The sequence below is a fragment of the Cynocephalus volans genome, chromosome 4 (assembly GCF_027409185.1).
Source record: "Cynocephalus volans isolate mCynVol1 chromosome 4, mCynVol1.pri, whole genome shotgun sequence".
In the NCBI taxonomy this organism is placed as follows: Eukaryota; Metazoa; Chordata; class Mammalia; order Dermoptera; family Cynocephalidae; genus Cynocephalus; species Cynocephalus volans.
Genome location: NC_084463.1, coordinates 10,022,377 through 10,044,756, shown reverse-complemented (window position 1 = coordinate 10,044,756; position 22,380 = coordinate 10,022,377). Strand labels below are relative to the sequence as shown.

Genomic DNA, 22,380 nt, shown 5'->3' with positions numbered 1-22,380 from the left:
ACTCAGGGACTTGAAGTCCACAGGTGGCCCTGATTTAGAATGGCCCTGGGGAAACCAAAGGCAGCCATGCCGTTGGGGATGGGGTGTGAGTGCAAGACAGGTTAGAAATAAATACGAGAATGTTTGCATCAGTCATAGTTCAGTGCAGAAATAGAACCCCCTGCTTTGGCACTTTAAGCACAGAACAATCTAGCACAGGGAGTGAGGTACTTACACCACCATTAGATGGGCTGGAGGAGGGCTCCAGGTGGGACTTCCAGGAATGATTCCCCTGACATGAAGCCACCACTCGTCACTGACCCACGGAATTCAAGAGCACATGCCTCAACTGCAGGCCAGGCTTCAGGAAGCTGCCACCACCACTCATGCAACTGCAACAATCTCTAGCCACGCCAGTGCTGGTGAAAAACTGCTGAAATGCTGCTGCCAAAAAATCTGATGTTTCTAGAATGTTACCAGCAGAAAACAGCCAAAGGGGCAGGAAGTGGCATTAGACTGGTAGAATCTAGTTCCCATCCGGAACCATTGTTGCAAGGGAGTCTGGGAAATGCGGCTTTTGGTTTGCTGGTTTCCAGCCTCTGCAGAATAGGACGGAACATTCGGAGGAGGGTATGGTGGATGTTAAGCACCCAGTGCATAGTTTCCACCGCAATAGCCAAATCGATGCCCACTCTCTTCTTACCATGGAAAACTCAATAGGCAAACATTATGAAAATATTCAGTCTGGAGTGGATACTTCAAAGGTCTTGCTTTATTAGCACAGGAACTTCTCACAGTATACAGCTGTGTATCTGCAAAATGCACATACACACCATGTCTTTCAAGAATCATTGATGTACTTCATTGTAGAGTTGAGAATTTCTATCCCATGAAGTTCTCTCAGTTGAGCAGCAAACCTATTAGAATCAGAACACAAAACCCAGAGCATAAATGACATGGTTCAGACTCTGGGAGCCCAGAGCTGTGCTCTCTCAGCAGAGGCTAGCTGGGAACATCAATCCTATCACTCTGGGTGGAAAGGGGAAAGGGCTGTGGCACCGGGGAGCCCTAAAGATCAATGGGGGTTAAGGCTCTCAGGGAGGCCCATGAAACACTAAAAACATTCTCATTGCGGTGGCAGGTGTGACAGGCTGATCAGATGAGACCTTGCTCTCAAGAACTCCCCAGCAGGTTGCCACTTTGAGCTCATCCTAGCTAATGTGTCTTGCTGTCTGTGGAAGGAAGATTTTATCTATTCCTTCCATTCAAACAATCAGACAGAACTTGAAAGATGCCATCCATGTCAACCCTCTCTTTCTGCAGAGGAGGAAGTAGTCCTGCAGCTTTAAGGGAAGTAACCACTCTCACTCCCTCACCGAAGACTCCTCCCCACCCCCATTCTATGCCAGGGCTCCAACCCTCAGCCACAGGTGGACACCTTCTGGAAGCACGCATGAGGAGGTGTTTAAGCACGGTAGAACAGGACCAGAGCAGAGCAGAGCAGAAGTCTGAGCTAAAAGAGAAGCCGTGCACACTGATAAAGCCAAGGTTCTGGCCCTGGCTTGCTGGGTGGCCGCGGACATGCTGTTCTGCACCTGTGCATCTCCAGTCTGTTTTCTCCAGCATGGAAATGCTACCCTCACTGGACATTCCTCCACTTGTTTAAGTTCAGGCAAAATAATGAAGTGGAGGTCTCACTGTTTCTGAAGAAGAAGAGAAGAGAAAAAGGAGGGAAAGAGAAGGGGAGCTGGTGCAGGAGGGAGAGGGAGGAGGAGGAGAAGGAGAGGGGAGGAGGGTGGAGGAGAATGGGGGAGTGGACTGGAGAGAGGACAGTGGCAGTGCCTGAAACGATTCCCTCGCCAACTTGGTTGGAGCCTGAGAGCTCCACTGGTCCCTCGAGGAAGCCTTCCTCCAGAGGAGCAGCTACTGGGGCCCACACGGGCCCACAGGAAGGCACAGGGGCTCCCCATACTGTGTGGCACACAGTCCCAGCCAAAACACAGCGCCTCAGCTCGGCCTGCTCCTTCTGAGCTGTGACCGCCACTTGGGCTGGCCTGGCTGGGTGGCCGCGGCCTACCTGGGCTCGGCCGTGCACAGCTTCCCCAGAGCAATGCCTGCGTTCAGCTGCACAGCCGTCTTCTGCGCATCGCCGCCCGCCAGCTTCAACAAGACCCGCACGACATCCGTCTTCAGCAGGGAAGATGCAGCACTGGGCACCTCCATGCAGTTCCCAAGGCAGAGCGCAGCGTTGCCCACCACAACCTCGTTCTCCACTCTGAGCAGCTTCATCAAAAGGCTAAACTCTGCAGGAAGGAAGGGAACAAGCAACAGTCCTCCAAATCCCGAACAGGAGGCCCGACACAGGACACAAGGGGCCCAGGGAGGTGACAGTGGATGCCCGGCTTCCCCAGAAACTCTGCAGAAGGAATGTTCACACATTCAGCAAATATTATCTGAATGCCTATGAACTTCTTCACTACTCCCTGTGTCTCTGAAGTATCTCAGGTGCCCCGAACAGTGCCCGGCACAACAGAGTTATTGCATGAATGAATGCTATGTGTCAGGCAGGTGTCTTCTCGAAAGTTCCTGTTCTTAACCCCTACACTCCACCACCTGACAGTCCCCGAGAGGGAGGCAATGTGCCTGCAGCATCCTGTGCCTGCAGGGCAAGAAATAGGATCCAGAAGAAAGGTTCATGCTTCCATGGCAGAGCACCCTGCAGTTCACCTTCTGTGTGCTCCAGAGGAGGGGGTAAGGAGAACATTAGCAGGGACCCCTGTATGAGTAACTACAGCCAGTTTAAGATACTCAAGCTAAGCTGACTCTGACTCTTCCCTTGTTCATTGAAGGTTGAAGGTGGATTTTTTTTCCTCTCCCTCTGTGAAGGAAGAGAACCAGGGCTAGGTCAGTTTAAGCAGAATGCTTTAGAAATAATTTCAATTTAAGTTGGTGAAAGAAGGGAGTTTCCCTGCTTTGACCCTGTTATCTTCGAGCTGTCCGTCAGCTGAGGCTCCAGCATGGGCAGTGTACCTGTGCGCGGCCGCAAGGCAAATTAAATGCCTTCAGATGGGAGATGAATGGCACCTTGTTCTGTAAACACTGCTGAAGTCTGGGGAGAGGTGAACAGCGACACTGCTAAGTCCCTCCTCACCTGCAGTCTCCTCTGCAGCCTCAAGGATGGATTAACCTCTGGGATGTGGGCTCCTTTAATGAAATTGTCACTTACTTTTATCCAGTCTTATTACTTCTTCCCGAGCTTCATGATAACTGTTCGTGCAGATAGCTAGTATCTTTATAGCATAAAGTGATGCGGTCTGGCCTCCTGTCTAGATTACAGAATGAAAGTAGAAAAGTAAAATCAGTGCTAAGATTGTTCTTGACTAGAAACCACAGTGTGCAGTGACAATAGTGCTAATGGCTTCCTAAATTTTTAGAAGAGAGTTCTACTGAGCATGGGCTGTGCTTCCTGGTGAGCAGGCCCAGTCCCTGCTGGGACAGAGTGTCACTCACACTCTCCCTAACACAGCCGTCGCCCCTGACAGAAATGTAGGCCTGTCACGTACACGAGTAATTACCTCTGGAAGGCTTTCTGAGTGAGTGGCTGAGAAAAGAATGATATTGTCAGGCGGCAAATCTACCAAAAAGGGGAAGAAAAGGCCCTCCCGTGTCATCTCACCATTTGAGAGTGAGGGCTGACTTGCTAAGGCTGTCAGGCTGAGAGTCCTGCATGGAGAACATCATGAACCTAGACGATTTTAAGAAGTGGCAACTGCCAAGTCATAACCCTTAAAATCACTCAATGCAGGGTCATTAAACTGCACATGTGCATGAATACGTGCATGATGCACATGTGTGTGCCGTCAGCAGCCTCTAGTGGGTTTGCAAAAGTTGTATAGAGTGAATGACAATCATCACCCAAGTGGCAGCCTAAACTCAGACCCATTTTCCTTCCCCCTCAACATTCCCCTGCCACAGCAGCAGCCCCCCTCTCCCCAGCATGCTTCTCTGCTCCACTCAGCCTGGGGTTTTATGAATAAACCCATGCTGTCACCTCACTAACATGGGTGAGTCGACCTTGCTGGGCACACCCATCACAGGTGGGACCCCCAGATGGCAGCCTAATAATTCCCCTTGCCCTTTCCAGTGAATCCTGTTAACTGTTGTACAGACTCAGATTCATTGCACTCATCTCCCAACGCCCTTTGGTCACATGGTAACTCTGCAGCTCACATATCTCATCAGTGGAGTCACATCCAGCACTCTCCCGATAACTGTATAAAGCATCACGAGTCGATGAGCGAAATAATGAGCCTGAGAAACCTTGCAGAAAGCCACTCAGACCATCTCTTTCATTTTAAAGTTAGGCTTAAGAGGTAAGCAGTTTCTATGGATGTATCTAATGAGCAATTTACTTATTTATACAACACTCTTTTGTTGATGTTCAGAGCACCAGCCGGATGGACAGGCAGAAAAGAATCCCTGTTCAAGAAGTCTAAAATCTAGCAGGGGTGAAACAGCAGCACATTAACTAGGCAAAGCCCACCTTAACTCTGCTCCCCGAATAAAATGGGAGACTCCTGGAAATGTAAGAGGTGGTGACCAGTGACGTTAGCTACCTTCAGGAATCTCATCATCTTCTTCACCACTCCAGCCCTCAGCGCCTCCTCCACGCCTTTCAGAGAGGAGGGGAGGGTCCGGCTCAGAACACCAGCGGCTCTCTGAGTGAAGCAGAAAGCAAGGGATGATTACATATCCTTTCGGAAATGCTGATGACCTTTGACAGTTAACCGAGTTTGGAGAGGCAAAAGCAATCATTAGTATTGGAAGCAAATTATGTACCTTGATTTTTAAAAAATGTAATGGCCAAGTAGTAAATAGCGAGCACTGTTCTTTTTAAGAAAACTGCTGGGTAGGCAACCAAAGGGCTGTCAACACTGTGCCTTGACACACAGAGGCCAGCTTACTTCAGCTTTACCCAGGACCAACCAGTTCAACTCTGAGAACGAAAGTGCCCCCTTATACCTCCCAGAGCTCTGATGGCAGTGGGGCCCTTATCAGGAGCCATTCCACTTCCTGGATTGATAACCTGTATCTTTTAGCTTTTGTCTGTATCTTTCTGAATCTTTGGTTCTTTTCCTACTTCCTGGGAGATTTCAGCTCTGATATATATATATATATATTTTTTTTTTATAAATAGCCAGCTGTTACTTTTTTTTTTTTTTTTTAAAGATGACCGGTAAGGGGATCTTAACTCTTGACTTGGTGTTGTCAGCACCACACTCTCCCAAGTGAGCTAACCGACCATCCCTATATGGGAGCCGAACCTGTGGCCTTGGTGTAATCAGCACCACACTCTCCCTAGTGAGCCACGGTGCCAGCCCAGCTGTTACTGTTTATGGGTGTAACTATCTTGTATTTTTCTCAGAATACAAATGATACTTTTTTTTTTTGGCTGTTTCCCATCTCTATTTCTTTTGGGTCAATTTTTCTGCTTATCTTGGTTTTCCTATTTATGTCTGGTGACCAATCACAATTAAGAAAAAAGCAATAATAATATGTTTGGCATGCTGTGCTTATGGGAAGTTTGTTGACTGGCAGGTAGAGGAGGTGGCACCTCCAAATACCAGAAAGCAAAAGCTTTTCTCTGGTCTTTCAGTTCTTTAGAGAAAAAACATTCTGACTTCACGCCAGGGGAATAGACGCCTACCTGCCAAGTGCAGCCCCCACCTTGTGCTGTTTCTACCTTTAAAATCTCGATGCTCTCCAGGGTACTACAAGGCCAGTCTGCTGCCGCCAGCTGTACTCCCCTGCGTCTGTATTCCACATGAAAGTTTCTGCAGCCTTCCTCACTAATTACCACTCCTACAGCTGTTCTCCATCTCCCAGAAACTTGTTAAAATTACTTATCCATTGGTAACCTCTTGCCTGTTCACTTTGTCAATGTGCGTTTCTACTTCTTTTTCTTTCCAATGCCTTTAATCTCATTTTAATGAGGTCTCCAGAGGGAGAAAAGATAAACTTGTGTGTTATCATATTATCAATTTTGTTTCCCTAATCTGCTTCCTATAGATCCCAAGACAGTGGAGAATGTGTCCCATCCGAGGACCAGATTCCAGGGTGAAGCTGCTGCCCGGCTCAGTAAACTGGGAAGTACCTGACTGTGCCACACATGGAATCCTGAGAAAATCTGGCCCAAGAGAGTCCCTAAGGGTTTGTCCAGGGACTAGTGTAGGCCTAGCTTTAGGTCGGACCATCAAGAAAAGCACCAGCCATCTGAGAACAGTGGTTCTTATGACTTTGGGGGTCATGGGCCTCTTTTGAGGATCTGATGAAAGTTATGATGCCCTCCCCACCCACCACTCCATGAAAATGCACGTACACTTAGAATTTTCAATCCAGTTGCAGGGAACCTGAACACCTCTCACACATTCATGGAGCAGGGATGTTGTGAGAGTGCCAGCTCCAAACAGGGTAGGCTGAATCTACTCAGAACCTTCTTTAAACCCTGGAGCCAGTTCCCAGTCTGTGATCCTTGAAGGGCTGGTTTTCTAGACCCATCCTGGATGTTTCCCCGATTGGTGGGAAAACAGGGGTGGTTACTAATGTGAGTGAAGAACACACCCTAGGATGATGGCAAATAGCCTCTCAAATCATATGAACATTCTTCTCCTGGTGCACCATGCTAACCACAGGCCCTTCTCAGTTTTCTTATCCAAATGTCAGAAACAGAATTCAGAAAGCCATTCCAGCATGCATCTCCAAGGGGGCTAAACCATTATGCATAAACAACCTTCAGGATCAAAACATGGGCCTGGCTTTTTGACTTCAGAAAAAAAGGGATTCTAAATAAAGTCACTTGGCCTGTCCAATTTGCACAGGATATTTTGAAATAGGACAAATCAGATAGATTGCGTTGTATAAGCTGGTTAAATTCCAGACCATACAGAAAACGGAACGTGAGTTGCTGGACTCTAGGGGATTCACAGATGGGCACATGGGGGAGCCCTGAAACGCAGGCAAAATATGGTATTTATGTGCTTTATTTGGTATTTATGCATTATTCTGTGCAGTATATCCACACCATACCTCAGAGAGTCAGCAGATTCTCAAACTTCAAACAGGTTAAGACCCACTGACACTAAAACAAAACCACACAAAAGCAAGAACAATGGAAGCTGTTTCTGGGTTTCCCTGGGAGAAACTTACTGTCAGGATCCCTCCATCCTGGCTGTTTAGTAGAGACAGGCACCTTCTGCTCACCTCCACAGCCCAAACCTACAACAGTGGGGAGAGGCGAAAAAGAGCTTTTAGAGGCCGGCCCGTGGCTCACTCGGTAGAGTGCGGTGCTGATAACACCAAGGCCACGGGTTCGGATCCTATATAGGGATGGCCGGTTAGCTCACTGGCTGAGCGTGGTGCTGACAACACCAAGCCAAGGGTTAAGATCCCCTTACCGGTCATCTTAAAAAAAAAAAAGGAGCTTTTAGTTTCCTGATAATCCGAATCCTCTATGGAGTTGCTCTTGAGCACTCAAGCAGAACTGACCAATCCTTCCTTTTTACCGCCGCCATACTCCGTACTCCATCCAGATTTCCCTCATGACGCTTCGTCCATTGCTCTTACTTCTTCCCATTTCTGTCTCCCTAACTCCAGGACAATACCTTGATAACAGGGACCACAGTTTACTTGACTTTGTAAATGCAGCACTCTGCTCAGCACACCCTGGAACTCGGTCAGTTTTCTGAATGAACACATGACTGAGAGACTCATCTAGCCCTCAGCAAAGTGATAAGGCATCCCTCCAGCTCTCCCCAACCCCGCTGCCAGGGCTTGGGTACATATGCTTCTATTGTGAACAAGAGAACAGTTCTATGCCACAGAAGGTGTTCAGGTTGTCCCAGGGTTCCAGATAGGGAGATTGGAATGCCGAACCTCAGAGACAAAGGTCGACTGAAGGCACAGGTTCATCATGAGTCCCAGGAGGGTGTATGTGATCTCCTTGCACAGGTCCACATCCTCCTCACACCTGACCTTTGGAAACAAAACAAGGCAATCAATGACCTTTTTGCCTTGCAGCTTTTCATGGTCATCTCTTTCCTTTGATGATCATGATGTAGGCATTCCCCCACCCACTAAACTGTCAATGTCATGAACCTACGGGATGTTGGAAGATCAGAGACCATGAGTTAGTGTCAGTGTAGGAGACCTGGTAGGAGTCTCTGGCAACTCTGCCATGGGACTCTGGCTTGGCTTGGTCCTGGGTTTAAACAGAAGAGTGAGCTGCTGAAATGGGTGACCAAGCCAACTCCACTAGAAAATTCTCAGATCTCCCCAGGCTGCATGAGACTTGATCTGGGGAGCTCCTTAAGGCCAGTAGCTCATAAAATCTATGGTTACAGAAGAGATAAGCCACTAGCTCCAGCACCCTCAGAAACAGAATTTTTGGAAAAGCCAGACAATTAAGAAGCTGCTAATGCCCCCAAAGAGGATAAAAGACCAACTTTGAATAGAAAAGCTAAAATACCATGAGGCCCAAGCAGGCATCCCCAAATTCTTCACAGGCCAACATGTGTCTTCGAGTGGCAGGTGCAGCACTGAGGTTTCCCATGATGGAAACACACTGGCACAGAGCTGAGGAGTTGGTTACCTTGGGATCTCTCTTCTAAAAGTAAATTGAGAGACAGTGAATCCTCAGAGAGCAGGCAAACAATGCCATAGTAATCCCTAGGAGTGGTCCCTCACTCACCCAGAGTCCTGGGAACCAGAGAGCTGAAAGTCACATGGGGGCATCAGTGGAGTCCCACTGGCAACAGGATGGAGACACACAGAGGGGTGGACCCAAAAGGGCCTTGGCCTAGGGCTTAATCCCAGCTCCTCTGCCACCAGCTGGTAGGACCTGGGAAAGTCTCTTCCCTTCTCAGAGCCTCTATTTCCACAGCTGTGAAATACGGGGATGTCATTGTGCTCTCTAAGGGCCTCCAAAACCTCCATGGCTCACCAGGGACAGGGTCTATTTGTGTCATGCTCTCCAAGGAGACACTCCCTGCACCCCCCACCCCCCAGCAACTATTCTCTGTCTCATCAGCTCAAATTGCTATACTTATCCTCCTGATGGGGATGATTTCCATTCAGGGGACAGGGATGCACGTCATACTGATCACAGGACTTAGTGTCAGCAGGGGACTGATGGAGACTGACAAACTCTTTCCACCTTCACCTAAGATGCAGCCACATCTAGCATTAACCAGCCCCATCCATATGCCACCTCCACCTGCCCTGACTACAGTTGTTTTAATAACTGAGAATTGTATAAATTGCAGCTGTGAATAAATGATTAATCAACCTGAGAGACAATGGGAGTTCTGGTGTGTAAATTGTGTTTAAATAGCTCTGCTCATGCTCCTGAGAGTGCCTGTTGAGGAGGATAAAAATGAAGGTTTGCTTACCAGAATGCTTGTGAGTACAGGGAGAACAACCGGAAGGTTGGCCTGGAACCAGACTTGGAATCTGCTGAGAAAACATCAGCCAGGATTGATTTCTACATTGCACAAACTATGACATAAACCCAGTGTCTCAGGTAATTAATGTAGCAGACAGTTACAAACTTTGGGCCCATGTGATTTGCAGCATGTATGGACAATTCACTCTGAACAACAAAAAAAAGTCACTGGGTATGTAATGTGGCTTTACTTTTTCTAAGTCTGAAAAATTGCCTTTGATGTTAAACAACAGATCCTAGATGGCAGCTCTCTTAAGCAGATGTGCTGGAATCCCCAGGCTTCTGCTGAGCTGACCTCCCACCCCCTCCCCCTGCTCTGAGTCTAGAGGCCATACGTGTGCCATGCAGAGAGGAAACACAGTGCAAGCATGTTTGCTCATCATGGCCATCAGGGAGGGTGGGAAGTCAGCTTGGCACACGTGCACACATGTCGCCACGTGCTTGAGCAGTTATTCTGCATGCCCAGCCTGTGCCAAGCGACTGGGCTGTCTGCAAGCACAAGCAGCTCTCTCCCTACATTTCCACTCCTAAACAAAATGCTCTAAAGTCTGTGAGGAAATAAAAAAAAAAGAAATATGTACTTTAAAAACAAACCTCAGACCCTAAGAATTATGAAAACTATGACCTTTACTTTCATCCCCAGCAGCTAAGCAAAAAACAAACAAACAAACAAAACAAAAAGGGGGTAGAGGGAGGTGGTTACTCATGTCACTGGGTCACTGGTAATGCAAGAGGAGGTGATATTTTACTGTTCATTCATGCCCACTCACTCACATTCTTTCAACACAAATCTGCCAGGCAGTTACCATGTACCAGGCACTGATTAAGAGAAGAAGAAGCTTCCCGAACTCGCAGTACGTTTTCTTACTGTGAGAGGCATTGTTTTAAGTATGTGACTGCTTCTAAGCCCATTGAGGACTGGGTCACTCCCTACCCAGAACAGGAATGGAAGGAGGCAACTACAGCCCCCTGGAAGGCACCAGCCCTCGTACTCGGTGAATCTTGTGATGCTCTGTCGGAGACTCGGCCTGGCCTCTCTGTATACCGCATAGTCATAAAGATCAGTCGGTTCAACCAAGGTTGAAGAAGAAATGTCAACTTCTGGAAATAAAAAGATTACCTTTCTTCCTGAGCCAAATCTGTGAGCAGTCCCATGGCGGTGTTGGCCTTCTTATCTGAGAAATCCAGAAATGACACCAGGGCCTCCAACAATCTGCGAAAACACAAAACAACTTCAGAGTGGGCCATCCTCCAGCTAACAGCATCTCCAACAAGGTGACCTTGTGAGGAAGCCAGGAAGGAACTGAAAGGTGGCCTTGCTATGCCCTCCTAGGAAGCCCAGCTCCTTGCCACCTAAAAGAGACAGACACTGCCCCATGCGGAAAGCTCCACCACTTAGTGTGAACCCCTAGAGGGTTGAACAGTTTTAACCAAAGTTTACTGATTATCAGATGTCAGCTTGGAAGGAGTCTCTGGTGCCTCTGCCATATGACTCTGGCTCGGTCAAGGTGATTAACTCAGATTTGGATTAACATCTAAATGGCATGCTTACTAACATGCTGATGACTAAAGTGGGAGTGCCTCCTAGGAAAGTGGGTGATGGAATAAAGATTTAATAAGATTTAGACAGGCTGCTGAACATGTCAGATGGAATTTAATAGGGTCAAACTCAAAGTCTTCCACTTAGAGCTAGAGATTCTGTGTAAGTAACAGAATTGGGAGACCTAGTTTATAACGGATTCATAAGAAAAAGATTTAAGCATTTTTAGTCAATTACAAACACAGTAGGAGCAAACAGTCTGGTGCAGATGCCAAAAAAAGTTAATGCAATCTCAGGCTGCCCTAATGGACTTACTGGCACCAGTAAGGCCTCTGTGAGCACCTCTTTCTTTTTGACTATACTCTTATTCTGCCTGCCTCAGTTTGGCCCCTTAATGTCTGGACAATCACAGTTCTCCCTGGTTAGATTCCCTGCCTCCTTACTACCTGTTCCAATCCAGTCTCAGCATACCATCAAAGGCATTTTTCTAAATGCACATGTTACTACGAGTTTGCTGCCGTGGGGCTCTTGCTGGGGTGAACGGTGCTGGAGTTTTCTTTGCACCTATAAAAGGAAAGATGTCTGGTGGTGTTGCTGCCCTTCCCCAAAGCAGGCTCCTGCACACTCTAGAAAAAACATGTTGTAAGTCCGTACATTTTTATTCTTGTCTCTATAAATCATATTTCTTTCTTTCTTTTTTTTTTTTTTAAAAAAAAAAAGATGACTGGTAAGGGGATCTTAACCCTTGACTTGGTGTTGTCAGCACCACGCTCACCCAGTGAGCTAACCAGCCATCCCTATATAGGGATCCGAACCTGTGGCCTTGGCGTTATCAGCACCACACTCTCCTGAGTGAACCATGGGCCGGCCCCTAAATCATATTTTTTTCTAACGGGGATTGGTAGATGGATGTAGTTTTTAAAATTATGTGGATTTTCGTTGCAAAGTCCAGTAGAAATATATTCCATATAGTTAGGGTTAGGGTTATGGTTAGGGTGTGGGGTACGCAGATCGTATTCCGTGGAAAGAGATAATTTATATCAACCAGAACTGTCCTAGAATGGAACTGACTTCCTTGGAGGTAAGATCCATTTCCTCTCACTAACTGGGGAAAGAATCCCAGCCTATCAGCTGATTAGTGCCCATCCCAAATCACATGGAGACAAATGTAATGAAAACACTGGATTCTTCCGTGGAGGGGATCATGCATGAGCTGTGTCATGCACAGATAGGGCGCCCCTGCCGGGTGGGGCTAGACTGGATTGTTTCTAAGGCCCTGGGTAACTCCAGGCTTCTCTGCAAATCCCTAACTTCCTTGGGAGTCTATTTTAGTGTTTATGCTGTCAGAAATAATTTGTTCTACAGTTAGTGCAGGCTCCTCTTTAACAATTTAAATGTTTTCTTTGGTCCTGAAGATGAATGCCAATGATCCTAAATAGCACAGAAGGTGGGACAGTCTAAGATCATCTTGGTTTTGTCCTGGGAGACATAAGTAACTAGGCTACCTTGCCATGTGATATAATACATATCCTAACTGGACTCATTACCTGGAGAGGACAATGTGTCCCTTTCTACTTCGTCTTGTCTCTTTTTTGGTGGCACATTTTCTGTTCTGCTGACAAGCAGCTAGCTGTCTCTGTGGGTAGACCTCAGGTCAGAAAATGGTCTTGTGCAACCAATAAAGGCACTCTCACCTCAGTTTAGGGCCCTGAACAATATACCCCGTCAAAGAAAATGATTATAAAAATATCAGAGTCCACACCACGTGTTAGGCCTGATGCTACTTGCTTTTTGTTACTGTGGCAGGTGCTGTTTGCTGGCTAACCACAGAGATACTCCCTACTACCTTCTATTCTGCCTGACGCTACTACAGAAGCTGGGGCAATTTCCCCTACTAGGGGTGGCATATGACACAATCCTGTCCAGAGAGAAATAAGCAGTAGCTTTTCTTGATAAAAGGGACAGATCCAGCTGGTGCTAACTTGTCTTAAAGAGGGATGTGAGGCTTGAAGCTACAGCAAAGGGAAAGGTTGACCATGAGGGAAAGGTTTAGAGAAGGACAAAGACCTTGACCTTGACCTTGACATCTTTAAGCCACGGCACCAACACTTGCTATCTTCAGTCTTTTTTTATTATGTAAGAAAAACAAGCCAGGCCCTATTTTGCTTAAGCTTCTTTTGGTCAAGTATTCTATACAATGTAGCAGAAAAAATATTAACTGACATAGATGCCTCACCCCCACAGGCATCAACAAAAGTCTGTGATGCACAGACACTGGGGCCCACCAAGGCTAAGTGACTTTCCTGGGTCACATAAGTAGAAAGAGATATGTGGGGGATTTAAGCTCAGGACTGCTTGCATCTAAAAACCTAGGGCTTTTACAAAGTGACACCGGTCCTTGGCTGATTCCTGCTGGCAGACATTCATCCCTTCAACCTCTCCTATGAGGAAAAACATTCTGGAAGGACTGTGCTTTGAGTGCCTCTGTGAGAGTCATGGGACTGTGTACAGCCCTGACCTGCTTCAAACCAACTCTTTTCAGCACAGAGAACCCATTATATCTCTTTCTGGTTTAACTGGAGACAGCCATTAATGAGACTAGCGGGCAGAAAGGTAATAAGCTGAGATTTCTTTGTCTACAGAGAATCCGCAGGACTGTATAAACACCACTATCCAAGACACTGGAAAACTCCAAATTGCAACTCAAGCAATTCAATGATAGCTTAGGGGAAAAAAGCTTATGATAATGATAGCTACATTTACTCAAAGAGACAAGAAACCAAACGAAAAAATATATAATATAATGTAGATATTGAGGAAATGACTGTAGAGTCATTTGAAACGTGAAATGTATTTTTGGAGAATTTAACTCCACTAACAATCCATCTGCTTGTGTGGGCTGAGCTTCAGGGGGTGGCCAAGGCCCCTCCCAGGAGCCACTGGGTCTGTGACTGGACAGAGAAGCTTAGTAACCACCTTGTCCTTACACAAAGTGGATTTCCTCAGCAAATGAAACACTAGCGGGAGGGCTCGGCTCGGTCCAGGAAAGATCTGATAGGGCTGCAAATATGGCTTCTTTTCTCACTGAGAACAGAGAGAGGAGGAGCTGGGTTCCAGGAATGGTACCTGGGAGACAGCTGGGTGAGAATCCCTTAGTTACTTTCTGCAGTTTCTCCTATCCCATCTGTGAAATGGGGTAATAATGCTTACCTTGCCTAACTCACAGGATGAGGGAAGATAAAATAAGACAATAGTGAAAATAATTGGAAGGCTAATTTCTGGTTTTAGATTATATGTGAAACATTTATAATGCAGGCTGTAATTATCACTACTATTTTTATTAGGTTGAACCACATGAAATAGATGACATGGAACCTTTTTGATCTTAAAAATGGCAATTTCATATGTTCAAACTAATAATCTGAAGATAAACTGAAAAATTAATAAAATAAAAATAAACTAATAAATAATAAGTAAAACAAATAAACAAAATAATAAATAAAAAAATAAACTGAAAAGCACTGGGCAGAATGACTGTGGTTTGGTAATTTTTTTTTACAAAGTCTCCTTAGAAGAGAGGCACATTCTATTCTATAGGCTCGAGCTGTGGAAAGACCTCCATGCAACAGTATTTAAGATGTTTTATTTCTTTATACTCAACCTTGTTCTAGAAAGGGTTTAACGATATGCAAAATAAGATAGTATTACCTCAAACAGGAATGAATGAAGATATATAAGGGCAGGAACAGAACAGAGCCAGGACTGAAGCTAAAAGGGCAGAAGTAAGCAGCCTGTTGTAAGGTTAGGTTCCAAATCTGGCTATGGAGTGCTGCCATTTATACCATTGCAATATCTGTGAGATGGAAACAAGCCAGTTGCTCGTGAGAAGTGACATTCCATGGCATAAGGTTCAGAAAGCAGTTTGTCCTGGAGTTCTTCCTGGAGGTCCTTATGAGGGAAAGTTCCTATCAAAGGCTCTTTCTGTTACAGATCCTTTACAAGGACTGATGGGGCTACACCTGTCAGAGAGATGAGGAGGGAGACAGGCAAGTCTGAACTTGCCATGTGAGGACCTGCGAGGCCACAGGGAAAATCACGCCCGCAGAGCCTTACCGGGTCAGGTCAAGGTGGCTGACGATCAGGCCCCGTCCGTGCTCCGTCTGGGCGAGCTGTAGTAGCAGGGCCAGACTCTGCTGCCGGATGGCCAGGACTCTGGAGGCCAAGAGGGAGGGCAGCAGCCTGCCCCTGTCGGGGTGCATCACAAGCAGACGCTGGTTTTCCTCTGCAAAACATGGGGTGGTCTGCCTTGCGCATGCCATGACAGCAATAAAACCAGTTCTGTCTCCCACCATTCTTATGGGAACCCAACTCTTCTCCACTCATGTGAGAGGCAGAACAATGACGTATAAGATCATGGACTCTAGAACCAGACTGCTGGATCTGAACCAGCAGGTGAGTGACCTTAGCCAGTTACTGATTCCTGTGTCCCTCAGTTTCCTCATCAGTGAAATGATGATGACGTGGATTAAATGAGTTAATACGTGATCGTGCCAGACAGGGAGTGGCACACATAGATTAGCTATATCGTTATCACTGTTAAAAGGCTCCTTTGGGTGTGATATCTGGAAATGTGAGCAAAGAGAAGAAAAAAAATCAGCTTAATTGTGGAGTATCTTTAGACCACCAATCTTCATATTATGCCCAGAGTAACCATTTGAGTTCTTTCTAGAAAACTAGCATATCACATGAGAACATTAATTAACAAAGCATGCCCTCCTTCCTAGACTATAAGCTATTTCTAGGGTAGTGGCATTGGATTTGCTGCCCTTTGACCTGCTTCGTTTACTGATGAATTTGTTTGAGAGCAGGCAGGGATATAGGCTGGCGTATGAAGCTAATCTACAAAACAGAGCAGAGCACACTGGACCTCAGAGGGATGGGACCTATCAACGGGTCCTCATCACCCTGGGCTCTCTCCCCTACTGTGCTAATTTCCCATTTGCACACAGGACACAGCGGTGAAACAGAAGACACACACCCGGGTCCTTCTAGCCCTGAAAGAACGGGGTAATGGAGCACAGGATCTGACTTGTAGCACACATATCAAACTATATTTTCATTGTAAACATTATAGCTCAATCCTGCAGTTCACCTGTGGTTACTCCTGCTTGTGTAAAATAGGATCTACTGATTTTTTTTTTAATATGGAAAGATTTTTGTTGGTTTGTTTAGTTTACGTATATTTTTTCTTATATGGAAAAGCAGCTTGTTGTAAATAATTCAAACAACACAGAAGTAGTATAAAGCTGAAAAATGAAAGTCCCCTTCTCTGGTTTCCCCCACAGGTAAGCTCATCCCCAGAGGAGCTATTACTCACTCCTAGTATAATTTTTAAAATATCATAAATCCTACCCTGTAATTGGCTTCTCTCCCCCCACACAACAATAGATCACTGACATATTTTTACATCCTTACTTTTAAGCATTCCCGTGCCCTTTTTGAAAACTGCTTTGTATTTATTGAGTTAGATATACCAAGATTTCATTGATCTGAGATACAGCATTTACATCACAGGCTGTATCTGATAATGATTTTCAGATGTCAAAAAAAAAAAAATAGTAACTTCAAGGTTCACAGACACTGAAGTAAATGGGTTGCTATGTCAGAAGCACAATGAGTAAACACACCGTCACCAAGCCTTCCTCATCCTCCTGTACAGGGAGTTGCAAAACACTGCCCCAAGCTGGTGCCGGGTCCTGCACAGAGTAGCAAGGCGCCTTGATGATGATATTCCTTCAGGAGATAGACCTACTGATCATCTAGTTCTCTAGAGCTTAATTTCTCAAGTTCTTAATTCCTCCACTCTATTAAATCAATAAAAAGTTGTATTATCTCAAACTCAACATTGTACAGTATACAAAGTGCATTCATGAGCTCTATCCGTGGCTCCCACAGCAGCCCTGGGAAAAGGAGATAAAGCCATCATCACTCCTGTAACAGCCAGAACAGAAGTGACTCCATTTTGTTAAACTTCTAAATTAAAAAGTTTTTTTTCCTTACTCTTGCAACCCAAACTACATAGCTTGCAGCTGGACATTAGAATACAATGATTCTTGTTCACATGATTGCTAGAACATAATGACTTTTGGTCACACTGTACGCAGAATAATTATAGAAGGAATTATTAACCCAGGTGGCCATTCTTTACTAGCTTACTAACTAATCTTTTTGAGGTTAACAAGAACTGAATCTGTGACTTGACTTCATGGAGGATGGTCACTATGGATCAGCTTGCACCTGAGAAGTTTTCGGATGTTTACCTGCAATCTTATGATTATGTCTGCAGGTCCCTGCTTAGGTCACCATGAATCAGCCCCCTGTCGCCTGTCCCTATAAAACCCTTTGGCTAGTCTGGGAAAAGCGGAGATTGTCTTTGAGACATAAGTCCGCCATTTCTGCGGGCTGCCGGCTTCCTGATTAAAAGCTTCTTTTCCTTACACCAACAACCATCTCTCAATTACTGACTGCTGAGCAGTGAGCAAACGGACCTTTGGGGTTTCAGTAACACTCCCATTTGCAGTGTTTTGGGTCCCAAAGTCAAACCTTTTCCTGTGAAACACATTTTTTTATTTTTATTTATTTATTTATTTATTTAATTTATTTTTTTTTAAAGATGACCGGTAAGGGGATCTCAGCCCTTGACTTGGTGTTGTCAGCACCACGCTCAGCCAGTGAGCGAACCGGCCATCCCTATATAGGATCCGAACCCGTGGCCTTGGTGTTATCAGCACCGCACTCTCCCGAGTGAGCCTCAGGCCGGCCCTGAAACACATTTTTTTAAAATGAGGGACCTACTTAAAATTTTTAGTTACATTTAAGTCACAAAAGTGATTAAGAAAGACTGTACAAAAACCTAAGGAACTCGAATATGCCGATATGAAAAAAACGTAAGAGTTAACATGGTACATAAAATCCCTATAGCATTTCAGTGTCTCAGTATTAGACATTAATCAGTGTCTGAAGATTCTGGCAGGGATCATCATAAATCTCATGATGCTGAAATGGGTACTGTGGCCAGCAAAAAGGAACAATATTTTTAGGCAGACAGGAAAGGAAAAACTCGGTTCACCCCATTGCCAGTGTATGAGCAGAAGTCATGAATCTGCAAAATAGCAGGAGAGGGTCCAGGTGAGGAGAACACTCATTATGCTGACAGTGACCCTGTCCCCTGTCCACTGGGCAGCTCTCCAGTGCCCTGAGGCCAGCGAGGAAGGCAGCTGTGAGCATGCTGGAGACATAATTGCAATGCAGACCTTGCTTCTGATCCATAGCTTTTTTGGAGGGAGGGGGATGTGTGGAGGTCTAGACATCAACTCTCCAGGGCCTGGCCTTCAGGGAGACAATCATGCCCGACAGTGCAGCTCCCACATTAGCAGCATATCAGTGGTGATTAATGGTGATTACCCAGGCTTACCATTCTCGTTGCACACTGCTTGCCAGAGCTTGAGAACAGACACACAGACTGTCTCTTCAACTGCATCTTTCCCCGCTGTGGAAAAGCACCTGGAATGGACAAGGGAGAGCAATCTGAAATCTGGAAATCTGTCTTGATTTGCTTTTTATTTGGCTTTATTTCACACTCCTCGCCTCCCCCCAATTTGCCAAACACAGGTTTAAAAAAGTAATTTGATAATTCACAGAAAGTCACCGGGATCAATGGACTGCCAATCAGTGAACTGAGGGTTCCAGGTCAAGGACGCAGGCTGGGGAAGTCAGGGCTGCATAGAGGGTGGGTGGTGAGCCAGGGGCCACAGGTGATGGCTGCACTGGGACCCATGAACTGTCGCTGGGCATATAGGCATGTGCTGGTGGCTTCAGCCCACATCAATGTCTTAAGACTCAGGAATCATATCAGAACAATTGAAATTAAAATAAAATAAAAAGTTGAGCAAACCACCTCCTACTTTAAGGGTCTGTCTTCAGATGAAATTATAAATGGGATCAGCCAGGATGCAGCTTGTCTCACTTCCTGATAGGATTCAGCAAATTCCAAATGAGGAAAAGAACTAGCAATCTTGCAAAGACTGGTGGGAAAGCAGCAAGAATGATCAGTGCTCTGACTCTGGGGTGCTTGTAGGGACCTGGGGAAGAGCTGCTGTTCCCCTCTCCAAGTGTAAACTGCACCATAGCTCACAGGACTGGAGCTGCAAAGCTCAAGGGTGCTGGTGGAGTGGCTTTGGGCTCCTGAAGGGCCCCCCACTGCCTGAGGGGCAATGACACTCAGTAATGTCACTGCCTCTGTGATTAGTGTCTGATTTCACAAGAAATGATGGTTTTCCCTTGCTTTGATGCTGAGCATCTTTACGAACATCCCTACCTTCTTATAACCTCGTTGTCACTGATGATACTGAAGCCATTGTGTATTCTGAATAAAGTTCGGTCTGTGCCTAAAACAAATTCATAGAAAACCAGGTCAGACTCCTGAACCATCTGGCTGGTGTCTAGCTACAACATAGCTGGCCGTATTGAGAAACCTGATATAGAATGTCAAAGTCACCAGTTGACAGTTGGGCAGAAACAAATACCTTCACATTCTGAAAAATGCAATTGCTATCAGCCACTCAGTGCCCAAGTCCAAGGGGCTATTTAAAGGACAGCAGAGCTGGGGTGGTCCCACAGGTGATCCGCACAGCTCATCGTTTTGTAATCTTTGAACAGCCTCTGGGAGGTGCTTAACCTCCAGGAAGAACCAGCATATCCATCTGTTCTTAAATATTTATTTCAAAGCTGTTTTGAGGCTCTAGAAAGGAACCCATAATTGTCAATAAACTATTGGAGGGGATAGTTGAGCCCCCTCTGTTGTATACTAAAGGGAGTCAGAGATTCCATCTATTTGTACAAACAGCATTCTGTCACTGAGTAACAAACATTATTTCAGCCCCGGTATCAATATTTACAGGAAGTGGTAAGGCAACAGTGTAGCTTTCATCAGTAGAAGGAGAGTTGATGTTTGCTCTGAAATTATTTTCACGTCCTAAGCAGTAATTAAGTGTAACTGGGGTGAACCTCATAGTTCATTCTACAAAATTCTGTCTTCCATTCCTCTATGGTGGATGGGGGAGGTGTGCAGGGTGGTGTGGGATGTTTGGGGTGGGTGTGGGGCATGTGTGGGGTATGTGCAGGATACATCCGGGGTGTGTGGAGCAAGTGCGAGGGCCAAGTGTGTGCAGGGTATAAGTAATTATAGTGTGAGCATGTACTGTGTGTATGGTATGTGGTGAGTGTGTGTAATATAAGTATATATTACGTGAGTGAATGCTGTGTGTGGGGGGGGGTGTACACAATGTAAGTATATATGGGGTAACTGCGTGCTGTGTGTGTATGTGTGTGGTATACTAATCTAAGTATATGTGGAGTAAGTGTGTGCCGTGTGTGTGCATGTGAGTGTATGTGTGCGTGTGGTGTTCACTGCACGTATGTTGACAGCATGCATCTCTGAAGAGAGGTTGGAGCAGGGGTGGGGGTGTATGCCCTGTGTACCCCTTTAGCACCTACATTAGAGCAGATCTTCAATAACATCTGTGGAAGGGTGGGAGGGATTCTTTGCCTCATAAAGGCAGACCTCTAAACCCTGTCCCTTCACACTGACAACACTCATGACATCACACACATCTCTGCTTACCATCCGTCATCATTTCAGTCAGGATCTCAATTCCCCCTGCATAGAACGAAGGGATCTGGCCAGGCTTGGAAAGGGTCTCCAGGAGATTCTTGGTTGTCACGGCTGTGTTCCTTCCTGAATCCAGCAGTTCAAGGGCTTCTTTCTCTTGAAGGTCTGCTTTCTCCCGAAGATCTACTTGATTCAGGTAATCTAGCAAAACAAGAAGGAAACAAAACAAAACCTTAACCATCGACAGCACCACACGAAAAGCAACCTTTTGTTCCCTTTCTTTTGAGGATTACTTAAAGCATTAAAATAATTCAAACTCTTCTTCAGCAAAGAAAATTTTAGGCACAGTATCAAGTCTATACCCAGAGTCTTAAACCATTTTGGGGATTCAAGGCAGTCTAGGAGGCTCTACGGGAAGATGGTGGAGAAGAGGAGGTCGGCAAAGATGAGAGTGGAGAAGGGAGGAAAGAGGAGCAAGCAGGCCTGCTAACACAGAGGGCAGAGTTGCGCAGGAAAGGCAGGGCGGTTGTCTTGTGACCAAAGGCAGAGACGTATGGAAGGCACCCTAGAGGAGGAGCACAAAAAGAAATGAACTTCAAAGAAAGACATCAGCAGGGACATTCTCACCTGTCACCTGGGTCTGCAGCTTGGGGTCTATTTCCAAGATCTTCTTATAACACTCTCTAGACTGGAAACAAGAAACAAGACCTTGAAGAGTGGTTAGGGGGTAAAGGTGATTACAAGACAGTGGGTATCATGGAGCTTGGCATCTTCATTGTTTCCTCCCACCCTCTTTCCTGCTGCCAGTGCAGGAGACCAATGTACGGAACACAGTGGGCAATTGACATTTTGTTTAGGCTTCTCCATTTCTGCACGGCAACAGGTAATATTTCAAAATTCGCTTTAAAAAGTGTTGTCAGATACAACCCATGATGAAAAACATCCAGCCCTAAATTCTTGTGGATCATGTCTGTCTGTGATAGGTATGATCATAAGGTAAATGCAAAATTTAGATATGACATTTGCACTAAGTGAGAACAGGAGGCTACCTGTGAATATGCCTATAGGGAATTAGGAAATAAATGAAGCTGGAGACTGTTGACAGAGACTGGGGAGTAGGAAAAGAGAACTGCCTAGTTAAACGTACAGGTTGCAAAGAGGGCCAGTAAGGGGTCCATTCATTGGCCACATAAGAGTCAGCTAGAAAACTTGAGAGTAAGGACCTCTTGTTGAGGAATTGTAGATAGAAAGTTTCTGGAAACAGAAAGATTCTACTTCATGGGGATTTCTGGGTTTAGAAAAGTATTGCCCACAGGGATGTAAGAACTGCCCAGAGTATAATCCAACAGGTCACCAAGAGAAAAAGCTCAGGAAAAAAACCAGTTCTGAGATATTGTGAAGGTTCAACACCCGTCTAGAAGACCAGGATTAAGAAATGAACCGACGAACAAACAGTATGTTAAAGCAGAGAACAGAGTCAGAGGACAGAAGTACATACATCAAACAGAGTGACCCTATATCCAACTTCTCTTCCACCATAGATCTAATCTATCAGCAATTCCTGTTGGCTTTGATGTTAATATACAGCCAGAATCCCATCACTTCTTACCACCTGTATCATCACCAACCTGGTCCAACACATCGTTTCCTCTTGCTTAAATAATTTATTGCAATAGCTTCTAACTGGTTCTC

The 22,380-nt window shown here is 45.7% G+C and overlaps 1 protein-coding gene across 1 annotated transcript in view; it reads right to left on the bottom strand.

Annotated features, from left to right (window-relative positions):
* Positions 1-820: 820 nt before the first annotated feature.
* The window catches only part of TTC12 (tetratricopeptide repeat domain 12), a 45,206-nt gene continuing 23,646 nt past the window's right edge, over positions 821-22,380 (bottom strand). The window contains exons 9-22 of the mRNA XM_063094395.1: positions 21,316-21,376; positions 20,701-20,889; positions 19,396-19,465; positions 18,493-18,581; positions 15,132-15,300; positions 10,599-10,691; positions 9,426-9,486; positions 8,504-8,641; positions 7,912-8,010; positions 7,186-7,254; positions 4,596-4,697; positions 3,206-3,305; positions 2,057-2,282; positions 821-896 (exon numbers count right to left, since the gene is read on the bottom strand). Coding sequence (XP_062950465.1) covers positions 821-896; positions 2,057-2,282; positions 3,206-3,305; positions 4,596-4,697; positions 7,186-7,254; positions 7,912-8,010; positions 8,504-8,641; positions 9,426-9,486; positions 10,599-10,691; positions 15,132-15,300; positions 18,493-18,581; positions 19,396-19,465; positions 20,701-20,889; positions 21,316-21,376 — 1,542 coding nt within the window. The remainder of the gene's footprint in view (positions 897-2,056; positions 2,283-3,205; positions 3,306-4,595; positions 4,698-7,185; positions 7,255-7,911; positions 8,011-8,503; positions 8,642-9,425; positions 9,487-10,598; positions 10,692-15,131; positions 15,301-18,492; positions 18,582-19,395; positions 19,466-20,700; positions 20,890-21,315; positions 21,377-22,380) is intronic.